Here is a 14,169-nt window from a genome sequence, read left to right on the forward strand (position 1 = left end):
GTTTGCTTTTCAGTGCCTCCATCTGTGGAGCTAGATGTGAAATTAATTGAAGGTCTTGTGGTAAAGGCTGGAACCACAGTCAGATTCCCCGCTATTATAAGAGGTGTGCCTGTTCCTACTGCAAAGTGGACAACCGATGGGAGTGAGATTAAAACCGATGAGCACTACACAGTTGAAACAGACAACTTCTCATCAGTACTTACCATTAAGAATTGCTTAAGGAGAGACACTGGGGAATATCAAATCACAGTTTCCAATACAGCTGGTAGCAAAACAGTAGCCGTACATCTTACTGTTCTTGATGTTCCTGGGCCACCAACAGGTCCTATTAATATTCTGGATGTTACCCCTGAACACATGACTATCTCATGGCAGCCGCCTAAGGATGATGGCGGAACCCCTGTGATAAATTATATTGTTGAGAAACAAGATACAAGGAAAGACACCTGGGGTGTTGTCTCTTCAGGAAGCAGTAAGACAAAGCTGAAAATCCCACATCTGCAGAAAGGCTGTGAATACATTTTCCGAGTTAGAGCAGAGAATAAGATGGGTGTTGGTCCTCCCCTTGACTCCATACCCACTGTTGCTAAGCATAAATTTAGTCCTCCATCTCCTCCTGGTAAACCTGTGGTTACTGACATTACTGAAAATGCAGCAACAGTGTCTTGGACCCTGCCAAAATCTGATGGTGGCAGTCCAATAACTGGCTACTATGTGGAACGTCGTGAAATAACTGGAAAATGGGTGAGGGTCAACAAAACACCTATTGCTGACCTGAAGTTTAGAGTGACTGGTCTCTATGAAGGAAATACATATGAGTTTAGAGTTTTTGCTGAAAATCTTGCAGGACTAAGCAATCCATCCCCAAGTTCTGATCCAATAAAAGCTTGCCGGCCCATCAAACCACCTGGACCACCTATTAATCCTAAATTGAAAGACAAGAGCAGAGAAACAGCCGACTTGGTGTGGACAAAGCCTCTCAGTGATGGTGGTAGCCCCATTCTAGGATATGTAGTGGAATGTCAGAAACCTGGCACAGCACAATGGAGCAGGATTAATAAAGATGAACTCATTAGGCAATGTGCCTTTAGGGTACCTGGACTAATTGAAGGAAATGAGTACAGATTCCGTATAAAGGCAGCTAATATTGTAGGAGAGGGCGAACCAAGAGAACTAGCAGAATCTGTGATTGCAAAAGATATCCTTCATCCTCCAGAAGTAGAACTTGATGTTACCTGTCGTGATGTTATTACTGTGAGAGTGGGCCAAACTATCCGCATTCTAGCTCGAGTCAAAGGCAGACCTGAACCAGACATAACTTGGACTAAGGAAGGCAAAGTATTGGTCCGAGAAAAGCGGGTGGACCTTATTCAGGATCTACCTCGTGTTGAGTTACAAATTAAAGAAGCCATTAGAGCTGATCATGGCAAGTACATCATCTCAGCTAAGAACAGCAGTGGACATGCCCAAGGTTCAGCCATCGTTAACGTCCTTGACAGACCTGGGCCTTGCCAGAATTTGAAGGTTACCAATGTAACCAAAGAGAACTGTACAATTTCTTGGGAAAATCCACTAGATAATGGTGGCTCAGAAATAACAAACTTCATAGTAGAATATCGCAAACCAAACCAGAAAGGCTGGTCAATTGTCGCTTCAGATGTCACTAAACGATTAATCAAGGCCAACCTTTTAGCCAACAATGAATATTATTTCCGAGTTTGTGCAGAGAATAAAGTAGGTGTTGGGCCAACCATTGAAACAAAAACTCCCATTCTGGCTATTAACCCTATTGACAGACCAGGTGAGCCTGAAAACCTTCACATTGCAGATAAAGGAAAGACATTTGTCTACCTAAAGTGGCGGAGGCCTGATTATGACGGTGGCAGTCCAAATCTGTCATATCATGTTGAGAGAAGGCTGAAGGGCTCTGATGACTGGGAAAGAGTGCATAAAGGAAGCATTAAAGAAACTCACTACATGGTTGACAGATGTGTTGAAAACCAGATTTATGAGTTCAGAGTGCAAACAAAGAATGAAGGTGGAGAAAGTGACTGGGTGAAGACAGAGGAAGTTGTTGTGAAAGAGGACTTGCAAAAACCAGTACTTGAGCTGAAATTAAGTGGGGTCCTAACTGTCAAAGCAGGGGACACCATTAGGCTTGAGGCAGGGGTTAGAGGCAAACCATTCCCAGAAGTTTCATGGACCAAGGACAAAGATGCTACAGACTTAACAAGATCACCAAGGGTCAAGATTGATACCAGTGCTGATTCTTCTAAATTTTCTCTTACTAAAGCAAAGCGAAGTGATGGTGGTAAATATGTAGTTACAGCAACTAACACAGCTGGCAGTTTTGTGGCCTATGCCACTGTCAATGTTTTAGATAAGCCTGGTCCTGTGAGAAATCTGAAAATTGTTGATGTGTCCAGTGATAGGTGTACTGTTCGCTGGGATCCACCAGAAGATGATGGCGGCTGTGAAATCCAAAATTATATTCTAGAAAAATGTGAGACCAAGAGAATGGTTTGGTCTACCTATTCTGCGACTGTCTTGACGCCTGGTACTACAGTAACACGTCTCATAGAAGGAAATGAATACATTTTCAGAGTCCGTGCAGAAAATAAAATAGGCACAGGGCCTCCAACAGAAAGTAAACCAGTCATAGCAAAAACCAAGTATGATAAACCTGGTCGCCCTGATCCCCCAGAAGTCACCAAAGTAAGCAAAGAAGAGATGACTGTGGTTTGGAATCCACCTGAATATGATGGTGGAAAGTCTATAACAGGATACTTCTTGGAGAAAAAGGAAAAGCATTCAACACGATGGGTCCCTGTTAACAAGAGTGCGATCCCTGAGAGACGTATGAAAGTACAGAATCTCCTCCCAGACCATGAATATCAGTTCCGTGTCAAGGCAGAAAATGAAATTGGAATTGGAGAACCAAGCTTGCCATCAAGACCGGTGGTGGCAAAAGACCCCATAGGTAGGATGTCCTTGTTTTTTCTGATATTACATCAAATTTAGATGATCTATCTTTGATTAACTAAGAATAGACTATATAAAATTACATATTGAAGTATCAGTAGCGGTAGTTATTCTTATATTTTATTTTCATTTTATTTATATTCATTTTATTTTCAGAGCCACCTGGTCCACCAACCAATTTCAAAGTGGTTGATACAACCAAACATTCCATAACTCTTGCATGGGGAAAACCAGTCTATGATGGTGGTGCACCAATAATTGGATATGTTGTGGAAATGAGACCAAAAATAGCAGATGCATCTCCTGATGAAGGCTGGAAACGGTGTAATGCTGCAGCACAGCTTGTACGCATGGAATTCACTGTTACCAGCTTGGATGAAAACCAGGAATATGAGTTCAGGGTGTGTGCCCAAAACCAAGTTGGTATTGGACGCCCTGCAGAGCTAAAGGAAGCTATCAAACCTAAAGAAATTCTAGGTACATCCTTGCTTTAGCACTTGATTCATTCACACTTAATTTCTTATGATTTCCTCACATTCTGACAAATCAACTAATGACCTAAATGTCATTTCAGAACCTCCGGAGATTGAGTTGGATGCCAGCATGAGAAAACTGGTCACAGTGAGAGCAGGATGCCCTATTCGTCTCTTTGCCCTAGTGAGAGGACGACCAACCCCTAAAGTCACTTGGCGAAAAGTAGGCATTGATAATGTGGTCAGAAAAGGACAAGTTGATCTGCTTGACACGATGGCCTTCCTTGTCATCCCCAACTCTACCCGTGATGACTCAGGAAAATATTCCTTAACACTTGTGAACCCAGCAGGAGAAAAGGCTGTATTCGTAAATGTCAGAGTATTAGGTGGGTTACTAAAATGCTTCTCCCTTCCCCTTCAAAAATGAATTTGTTAATACAGATGCTGAGGAGACACATATATCTGATTTTATGATTCTTTACAGACACTCCTGGACCTGTGTCTGATTTGAAAGTCTCAGATGTCACTAAAACATCATGCCATGTGTCCTGGGCCCCTCCTGAAAATGATGGTGGCAGCCAAGTGACACATTATATTGTGGAGAAACGTGAGGCAGAGAGAAAGACATGGTCAACCGTTACCCCAGAGGTTAAGAAAACAAGCTTCCAAGTAACCAATCTTGTCCCTGGGAATGAGTATTACTTCAGAGTAACTGCTGTCAATGAATATGGCCCTGGCGTCCCAACAGATGTCCCCAAACCAGTACTTGCATCAGATCCTCTAAGTAAGTATGCTTTCTTCCTCCTTTTAACTCCAGTCTCCTATTTTAGCAAGTCAAGATACTAATACCATTTTAATCCACTTCTGAAAGAGATTTCATTTGTAGAGATCCAAATAGCATAATAAATATCTATCTCACTCAGAAACACTTTTTTGATCTGTCTCATCTCTGTCTCATCTAGCATGTTTTACTTTTAATGTACTGAACTACAGGTTCTATATGCATTGGAGCAAATGGTATACTAAAACTCCTATGTACATTAATAAAGGGAAATTGATGAGGTTACCTAGGTAATTTTCTAAATTACATTTTTCTTACAGGTGAGCCAGATCCCCCAAGGAAATTAGAAGTGACTGAAATGACAAAGAACAGTGCCACCTTAGCCTGGTTACCTCCACTGCGTGATGGAGGTGCTAAAATCGATGGCTATATCGTTAGTTACAGAGAAGAAGAGCAGCCTGCAGATCGCTGGACAGAGTACTCAGTGGTAAAAGATCTCAGCCTTGTCGTTACTGGCCTAAAGGAAGGAAAGAAATACAAATTTAGAGTAGCAGCAAGAAATGCTGTTGGAGTCAGTTTGCCAAGAGAAGCTGAAGGAGTATACGAAGCCAAAGAACAACTGTGTAAGTAGTCGTTGCTTCATTTATATCATGTGATAGGTTTATTAGAATTTCTTTTATATGTAGGAATATAGTTCTAGGAGTACTTGAAAAACAATAGAGAACAGTGGCTTTCAAACACGCGAGTGGGCCAACAACACACAGTAAATAAACTTATACAAACACATATATAACTAAAAAACATTTCCTGAAACAATACACACTCATTGTCATGTACACTCTTATGTTTTCTATCCTATTCTGTCTTTTAAAATATATATTGGCTCTAATACAAGCATTAATTTGAACTCACATATTTAAGTTGTGGGTTGTAAGCCACAACTTAAACACCAGTAGAGTTCTCCACTAGAAGAAACTTAACCACCTCCCCAAAATTAAAATCTTTTAATTTTACTTTCAGTGCCACCAAAGATCCTCATGCCAGAGCAAATTACTATCAAAGCTGGGAAAAAACTCCGAATTGAAGCCCATGTGTATGGAAAGCCTCATCCTTCCTGTAAATGGAAAAAAGGAGAAGATGAAGTTGTCACATCCAGCCACCTGGCAGTGCATAAAGCAGAGAGCTCTTCAATTCTGATCATAAAAGATGTGACTAGGAAAGACAGTGGTTACTACAGCCTCACAGCAGAGAACAGTTCTGGGACAGACACTCAGAAAATCAAAGTTATAGTCATGGGTAGGTTAAGTATTGGACAAATGGCCATCTAAATATGAAGCTCAGGAACATTTTACCAATCAGGTCTCAGTTCTTACATTTCTTTCCTCTTGGTTCATGCAGATGCCCCCGGCCCCCCTCAGCCTCCATTTGACATTTCTGATATAGACGCCGATGCTTGCTCCCTGTCATGGCACATCCCTCTGGAGGACGGAGGCAGTAACATCACCAATTATATAGTGGAGAAGTGTGATGTAAGCCGAGGTGACTGGGTCACGGCTCTAGCTTCAGTCACAAAAACTTCCTGCAGGGTTGGAAAGCTGATCCCAGGCCAAGAGTACATCTTCCGGGTCCGTGCTGAAAACCGATTTGGCATTTCAGAGCCTCTCACATCTCCAAAGATGCTTGCAGAGTTCCCATTTGGTATGTTTTTGTGAAAAAGGAAAAAGGTTGTTCTAGTCTGTTACTTAACGTAGAAACTGACATTTTCTTTGTCTTCAACTCCAGGTGTTCCTAGTGAACCAAAGAATGCACGAGTCACCAAAGTCAACAAAGACTGTATTTTTGTTGCATGGGACAGACCAGACAGTGACGGAGGGAGTCCCATTACTGGTTATCTGATTGAACGCAAGGAAAGAAACAGTTTGCTGTGGGTGAAAGCCAATGATACTCTTGTCCGGTCAACTGAATATCCTTGTGCTGGCTTAGTAGAAGGTCTTGAGTATTCATTCAGAATCTATGCCCTAAACAAAGCTGGATCCAGCCCACCCAGCAAACCCACAGAATATGTAACTGCAAGAATGCCAGTTGGTAAGTTTTGGGGTTTGTTGTTGTTGTTGTTGTTGTTGTTTAGTATTATGGAGGCCCATTTAATCTTGGAGTCTAAGATTTGGACTCCAAGACAAAGACAGTAGTAGAGATCTGAAGATTACTACTTCCATTTAAGAATATGTTCTATCTCTTAAAACGAAAATACATATTTAAAAAAGAAAAGGACATAAAATTTTCTTTAAAGTACACATCAAGGACTCAAAAGTGCATACTAGTTGGACAGTTATTAAAATGGGTAATTGTCATCCTGTTGAGCTTGTTACTTAGCAACAGGAATGATAATGTGAAATATGGAAGTTTAAACTTCTGCTAGTAAGATAAACGGTGAGTGTACCTCTTTTTGTTTTAGATCCTCCTGGGAAACCTGAAGTTATTGATGTCACCAAGAGTACTGTATCTCTAATCTGGGCTCGTCCAAAGCATGATGGAGGCAGTAAAATTATTGGCTATTTCGTAGAAGCTTGCAAACTTCCTGGTGATAAATGGGTACGGTGCAATACTACACCTCACCAGATTCCCCAGGAAGAGTACACAGCTACTGGCCTAGAAGAGAATGCCCAGTATCAATTTAGAGCCATTGCCAGGACTGCAGTAAACATTAGCCCACCTTCTGAACCTTCTGATCCAGTGACTGTCCTTGCAGAAAATGGTAAGATTCTGCTGAGTATTATAGGCAAAGATGTAACAGCATTCATGATGATCATTTTTCCTAATTAAAAACTACACCTAAGGAAAAAAGTAAAAATAAAATGATACTTTGTGTATAGACACAACCATTATGATTATGGAGAATCATAATAACATGCAAAACTAAAAAGCAGGATACACAACTGTGAGAACTATATAATTTTAATAGTTATTTGAGAATGCAATTATTGTCTATTAAAAATAAAAATGAAGTAACATTAAAATTCCATTCTTGAAAGAGGCAGCATATGAATTTCCCACTATTACTAATAAAGATTACATAATGTAGCTTTGCATATAGTAAGTCCTTTCACTTATTTCATTCCAGTCCCTCCCAGGATAGACCTGAGTGTGGCTATGAAATCTTTGCTTACTGTGAAAGCTGGAACTAATGTCTGCTTGGATGCTACTGTTTTTGGTAAACCAATGCCAACGGTTTCTTGGAAGAAAGATGGCACACTGCTAAAACCAGCAGAAGGCATAAAGATGGCCATGCAGCGGAATCTGTGCACCTTGGAGCTATTCAGCGTGAACCGGAAGGACTCAGGCGACTATACTATTACTGCTGAAAATTCAAGTGGTTCTAAATCAGCCACCATTAAGCTTAAAGTGTTAGGTAATTAATATACTTCATTAGAATCACATATTTTACTTTGGTTAATGGGATGTAAATAGGATTTACAAAATAATGTGGGAGAAGAGATCCATATTCTGATGTATATTTCCTAAACATAGAATTATTCTTATCACAGAACCATGTTTTAGAGCTAAAAAGAGCATTAGAAATCACATAATTCAATTACCTAATTTTACAAATGAAGAAATTACTATTCTAAAAAATTAGGTAATTTCCTAGGTCATATAGGAAATTAATTGACAATAGAAAGACTGCAGCCCAGGTCTCCAGACCTCTACTCTATATTCATTCCCCATTCCACATATTTTAGTGGAAGACTTCACTCTTCTTCCTTATTCTTTCAGATAAACCGGGTCCTCCAGCGTCTGTTAAAATAAACAAAATGTATTCAGATCGTGCAATGCTATCTTGGGAACCGCCTCTGGAAGATGGAGGCTCAGAAATCACCAACTATATTGTTGACAAACGTGAAACAAGCAGGCCCAACTGGGCTCAGGTCTCTGCAACTGTGCCTATCACCAGCTGCAGCGTGGAGAAACTTATAGAGGGCCATGAGTATCAGTTCCGTATTTGTGCTGAAAATAAATACGGAGTAGGTGATCCAGTCTTCACCGAACCAGCAATTGCCAAAAACCCATATGGTAGGAACATTTCCCGGTAGTTTTTTATTTTACTTTTTAAATATTACCTTGTAGCCTGGGAAATTAAAAACTAACTTTTCAATCAATTTCTGCAGACCCACCAGGACGCTGTGATCCTCCTGTTATTAGCAACATAACCAAAGATCACATGACAGTCAGCTGGAAGCCACCAGCAGATGATGGCGGCTCACCCATCACTGGCTATTTGCTTGAAAAGCGGGAAACCCAGGCAGTTAACTGGACTAAGGTCAACAGAAAACCTATTATAGAAAGAACATTAAAAGCAACAGGTCTTCAAGAAGGTACAGAATATGAATTCCGTGTTACAGCTATAAATAAAGCTGGACCAGGCAAACCCAGTGATGCATCCAAGGCTGCTTATGCTCGGGACCCTCAGTGTAAGTTTTCATGAGTGAGTTCCTTATCCTGTGTTAACAGCAGCATTAAACACCCAGGAAGGAGTTTTTAATGAAAATTTCCTATCATTATTTATCCTCAGATCCTCCTGGCCCACCAGCTTTCCCTAAAGTTTATGATACAACTCGTAGTTCCGTGAGTCTGTCTTGGGGCAAGCCAGCCTATGACGGTGGCAGCCCTATCATTGGTTATCTCGTTGAAGTAAAACGGGCTGACTCTGATAACTGGGTGAGGTGCAATTTACCACAGAATCTACAGAAAACCCGCTTTGAGGTTACTGGTCTGATGGAAGACACACAATATCAATTCCGTGTGTATGCCGTTAATAAGATTGGATACAGTGACCCCAGTGATGTGCCAGATAAACACTATCCCAAGGACATCTTAAGTAAGTATTACCAGGGGGGAATATATAAGGCTTTTCTTATTAATCATATTCTAAGAGGGGGAATATAACTCCCTTAGGTAGATTAGTTTATTTTTGGAGTACTTTTGAGGAGAGCTGGGTGGGTACTTTGCAGTATTGTAGATCAAGCAAATCAAATACAAATGATTTATGGTTTTGAAAAGCTTTTCATATATATAAGAATTTCATGTCTTCAAAAGACATGGAATGTGATAATTTTATTGGAGTATAAGAATTTTATTTTGAGAATAAAGAGGCCTTTTAACTAAGTAGTGAGCTATTTATTATCATTATGGTTTTTGTTTTCCAGTCCACCATCTCCCTAAGTATGTGACTGGTGGGCTCTCCGTCTTAATCTCCCTTCTTCCTATTTCTTCTATTTGCTTATTCTCCATGAAAATTTCCCCTTTATTTGAATTACTTGATATTATATGTCACCCTCAATGTACTTTTCTTCCTACCATGAAATAATAAAGAGAGCTAGAATATATGGCAGAATACTTTCATGGAATATAGAAAGGAAAAAACAAGAATGAAAGGGAGCCAAACATCAATTGTCTACTTTGCTTTAATATATGTAGTGGTGTTTGAGGGTACATAAGACTCATGAAAGAGGAGGCACAGATCCTCCGGGGAAATCCTGGTTAAGCCTAAAGCATAGTGGAAAATGGAAAAATCAACAATTAGTACAGAATATAAAAATGGTTTTGAGGATTATATTAAGGAGGTTTTAAAGAACAAGAAATTGGCTCTAGAAAAGAAATGTATTTTAGGAGTGATAAGGCCAGTCCTTGGAAATACATTTGATTATTAAATTTTTATTTAATTTTCTTCACCCAAAATTAAACAGTTCCACCTGAGGGAGAACTTGATGCGGACTTAAGGAAGACACTCATATTACGTGCTGGAGTTACTATGAGACTATATGTACCAGTAAAAGGACGCCCACCTCCAAAGATTACTTGGTCTAAACCAAATGTCAATCTAAGAGACAGGATTGGACTGGACATAAAGTCAACTGACTTTGACACTTTCTTGCGCTGTGAAAATGTGAACAAATATGATGCAGGAAAATATATCTTGACCCTGGAGAACAGCTGTGGTAAAAAGGAATATACCATTGTTGTAAAAGTGCTTGGTAAGTCTATTTCAAAAAAGAATCATATATATATTTTAAAATAGTTTAGGTATTTTTTACATCTTCATTTCTTATTTACCCACTATTTATCCAGATACTCCCGGGCCACCTGTCAATGTGACTGTTAAGGAAGTATCCAAAGACTCTGCTTATGTTACCTGGGAGCCTCCCATTATTGATGGTGGCAGCCCCATCATAAATTATGTGATACAAAAACGTGATGCAGAGAGGAAATCCTGGTCAACAGTGACAACTGAGTGCTCCAAAACAAGCTTCAGAGTATCTAATTTGGAGGAGGGAAAATCTTACTTCTTCCGAGTGTTTGCTGAAAATGAGTATGGCATTGGTGATCCTGGTGAAACTCGTGATGCTGTCAAAGCTTCCCGTAAGCAAATGAACCATCATCCCATCATTTTGAGTGGCATCCTACCTTGGTTATCTGGGGCTTAGACTTATAATTTCTCCTTTGCTTTAGAAACTCCTGGACCAGTTGTGGACCTGAAAGTGACATCTATAACTAAGTCATCTTGTAGCATTGGCTGGAAAAAGCCTCATAGTGATGGTGGAAGTCGAATTACTGGATATGTAGTTGATTTCATGACTGAAGACAATAAGTGGCAAAGAGTTATGAAGTCCTTAAGCCAACAGTACTCCACAAAAGATTTGACCGAAGGGAAGGAATATACCTTCAGAGTGAGTGCTGAGAATGAAAATGGAGAAGGAACCCCAAGCGAAATCACTGTTGTGGCAAGGGATGATGTTGGTAAGTCTCTACCCCCATGTCTTCATTTTTATTTTATTGTCATCGAAAGTGCTCTTGCGTTCTACTCACTAGCTTATCTAAAAATGTGTTAAAAGCTAGAATGATCTGAAAAAATTAATTGCCTGGCCTTAAAAGTAACAGTAATTTATCACTACTATTTTACAGTGGCTCCTGATCTTGACTTAAAGGATCTACCTGATTTGTGCTACTTGGCTAAAGAAAACAGCAACTTCCGGCTTAAGATCCCCATAAAAGGCAAGCCAGCTCCATCAGTCTCCTGGAAGAAAGGGGAAGATCCTCTAGCAACTGACACTAGAGTCAGTGTTGAGTCATCTGCAGTTAACACAACTCTTATAGTATACGATTGCCAAAAATCTGATGCTGGAAAATACACAATCACACTGAAGAACGTTGCTGGCACGAAGGAAGGAACTATCTCCATAAAGGTTGTTGGCAAGCCTGGCATCCCCACTGGACCAATCAAATTTGATGAAGTCACAGCAGAAGCCATGACCTTAAAGTGGGGTCCTCCAAAGGATGATGGAGGTTCTGAAATCACCAACTATATCCTAGAGAAAAGGGATTCTGTGAACAACAAGTGGGTGACGTGTGCCTCAGCTGTCCAGAAAACCACCTTTAGGGTAACCAGACTTCATGAGGGCATGGAATATACCTTCAGGGTCAGTGCCGAAAATAAATATGGTGTAGGGGAAGGCCTGAAATCGGAGCCAATTGTTGCTAGACATCCATTTGGTAAGTGTCTTAAATTCAGAAGACGTAAAGCAAAACATGATTTTGAGGAGGCATCTTATTATAAATCTTTCATTATCTACTTTTTTCTAGATGTGCCTGATGCTCCCCCACCTCCCAATATTGTGGATGTCAGACATGACTCAGTATCTCTAACTTGGACTGACCCCAGGAAAACAGGTGGCTCTCCAATTACAGGTATTTTGTTTGTTCTTATCCTACAGCTTTTACATCAAGGTTCCTCACAAATATTTCCCTGAGAACAGTTGAATGTGTGCTTATTGATAACACTATCTGTTTATACAGTCATGTGTTTTTCTTTCAGTACATATGGTTAATGTTTAATTTTATTGAAAATCTCCTAATGTAATAGTTAATAAAGTCTTTCTTAATTATAACATCTATTTTGTAAGTTAAAATTGTTCACCAGAAAAGAAAACAATTATGCATATTCCAAGAGGAAAAGAATGGCACTATGCTTGGGTAATAAAAGTATAAATACTAGCAAGAATGATTACTTGTTCAATACATATGGATATATATATAAATACTTTGGGCAACACATATATATTGTAAAATTGAACTGCATTTACACTTTGTATGTGAATTGATACATCCCTGGGTCTTTTGTAGGGTATCATCTCGAGTTCAAGGAAAGAAACAGCCTTATGTGGAAGAGAGCTAACAAGACTCCAATAAGGATGAGAGACTTTAAGGTGACAGGATTAACTGAAGGTCTTGAATATGAATTCCGAGTTATGGCAATCAATTTAGCAGGTGTTGGCAAGCCAAGCCTACCATCAGAGCCTGTCGTGGCACTGGACCCGATTGGTAAGTCATTATGTGAAGAAAAACCCAGGTGCATATTCTGCATAAAGAAAACATTGGTATTTGTTTGACTGGTTTTATTTTTATGTTTTAGATCCTCCTGGAAAACCTGAGGTTATTAACGTAACAAGGAATTCAGTGACTCTCATTTGGACTGAACCTAAATATGACGGTGGTCATAAGTTAACTGGATATATAGTGGAGAAGCGAGATCTGCCTTCTAAGTCTTGGATGAAAGCCAACCATGTTAATGTCCCAGAATGTGCCTTTACTGTAACTGACCTTGTTGAGGGTGGAAAATATGAATTCAGAATTAGAGCAAAGAATACAGCAGGTGCCATCAGTGCTCCATCAGAAAGTACAGGAACCATTATTTGCAAGGATGAATATGGTAGGTCCATTTTACTTTTTACATACTTTTTGTTTAAAAAAAAAAAAAGGCAAATGAAGCCTCCTTCCTTTTCTGATTAAAATGTATTTTTTTCTTTGCAGAGGCACCAACAATTGTCCTTGATCCCACAATAAAAGATGGGCTAACAATTAAAGCAGGGGATACCATTGTTTTGAATGCCATTAGCATTCTTGGCAAACCCCTTCCAAAATCAAGTTGGTCCAAGGCAGGAAAAGATATTAGACCATCAGATATCACTCAGATAACTACAACCCCAACATCTTCCATGCTTACTATCAAGTATGCCACTAGAAAAGATGCTGGTGAATACACCATCACTGCTACCAATCCTTTTGGCACAAAGGAGGAACATGTGAAGGTAACAGTCCTTGATGTACCTGGTCCCCCAGGTCCTATCGAAATCAGTAATGTTTCTGCTGAAAAAGCAACACTTACGTGGACACCTCCCTTGGAAGATGGCGGCTCACCAATTAAATCCTATATTCTTGAAAAGAGAGAAACCAGTCGACTTTTGTGGACAGTAGTTGCTGAAGATATTCAGTCTTGTAGGCATGTGGCAACCAAACTTATCCAAGGCAACGAGTACATCTTCCGGGTCTCAGCTGTAAACCACTATGGCAAAGGAGAACCTGTACAGTCTGAACCTGTCAAAATGGTAGACAGATTTGGTATGTAGAGCATATGAGAGAACTGATATGGAAACATTTATAGCCAAGTTTAGGAAATCATGAATTTCTAATAAATTTCCTTTTTTTGCAGGTCCTCCTGGCCCTCCTGAAAAACCAGAGGTATCAAATGTCACTAAGAACACTGCCACCGTCAGTTGGAAAAGGCCAGCAGATGATGGTGGCAGCGAAATCACAGGATATCATGTAGAAAGGAGAGAAAAGAAAAGCCTGCGATGGGTGAGAGCAATAAAAATGCCAGTTTCCGATCTCAGATGCAAAGTAACAGGACTGCAAGAAGGAAGCACCTATGAATTCCGTGTCAGTGCAGAAAACAGAGCAGGAATTGGCCCACCCAGTGAGGCTTCAAATTCTGTTCTAATGAAAGATGCAACATGTTAGTATTTGTCTTTTTCAACACCACTCATTCCAGAGTGCCAATATTTTGTCTTAATTATCCAAAAGCCAAACTCTGAATATATA

General features: G+C 39.9%; 1 protein-coding gene across 2 annotated transcripts in view; it reads left to right on the forward strand.

Moving 5' to 3' along the window:
* Positions 1 to 14,169, forward strand: part of TTN (titin) — a 270,706-nt gene that overhangs the window by 206,319 nt on the left and 50,218 nt on the right. For both annotated transcript variants that reach the window (XM_064373293.1, XM_064373294.1), the window contains 22 exons: positions 14 to 2,980; positions 3,139 to 3,459; positions 3,557 to 3,841; positions 3,940 to 4,239; positions 4,557 to 4,859; positions 5,257 to 5,532; positions 5,635 to 5,934; positions 6,019 to 6,321; positions 6,692 to 6,991; positions 7,358 to 7,645; positions 8,011 to 8,307; positions 8,403 to 8,705; positions 8,807 to 9,112; positions 9,981 to 10,268; positions 10,363 to 10,653; positions 10,744 to 11,031; positions 11,197 to 11,784; positions 11,875 to 11,979; positions 12,415 to 12,612; positions 12,704 to 13,000; positions 13,102 to 13,689; positions 13,781 to 14,083. In XM_064373293.1, the coding sequence (XP_064229363.1) occupies positions 14 to 2,980; positions 3,139 to 3,459; positions 3,557 to 3,841; positions 3,940 to 4,239; positions 4,557 to 4,859; positions 5,257 to 5,532; positions 5,635 to 5,934; positions 6,019 to 6,321; positions 6,692 to 6,991; positions 7,358 to 7,645; positions 8,011 to 8,307; positions 8,403 to 8,705; positions 8,807 to 9,112; positions 9,981 to 10,268; positions 10,363 to 10,653; positions 10,744 to 11,031; positions 11,197 to 11,784; positions 11,875 to 11,979; positions 12,415 to 12,612; positions 12,704 to 13,000; positions 13,102 to 13,689; positions 13,781 to 14,083 (9,495 nt within the window). The remainder of the gene's footprint in view (positions 1 to 13; positions 2,981 to 3,138; positions 3,460 to 3,556; positions 3,842 to 3,939; positions 4,240 to 4,556; positions 4,860 to 5,256; positions 5,533 to 5,634; positions 5,935 to 6,018; positions 6,322 to 6,691; positions 6,992 to 7,357; positions 7,646 to 8,010; positions 8,308 to 8,402; positions 8,706 to 8,806; positions 9,113 to 9,980; positions 10,269 to 10,362; positions 10,654 to 10,743; positions 11,032 to 11,196; positions 11,785 to 11,874; positions 11,980 to 12,414; positions 12,613 to 12,703; positions 13,001 to 13,101; positions 13,690 to 13,780; positions 14,084 to 14,169) is intronic.

Source organism: Aotus nancymaae, unplaced genomic scaffold, assembly GCF_030222135.1.
Source record: "Aotus nancymaae isolate 86718 unplaced genomic scaffold, 86718_ANA_hifiasm-v0.15.2.pri h1tg000008l, whole genome shotgun sequence".
NCBI classification, from domain to species: Eukaryota; Metazoa; Chordata; class Mammalia; order Primates; family Aotidae; genus Aotus; species Aotus nancymaae.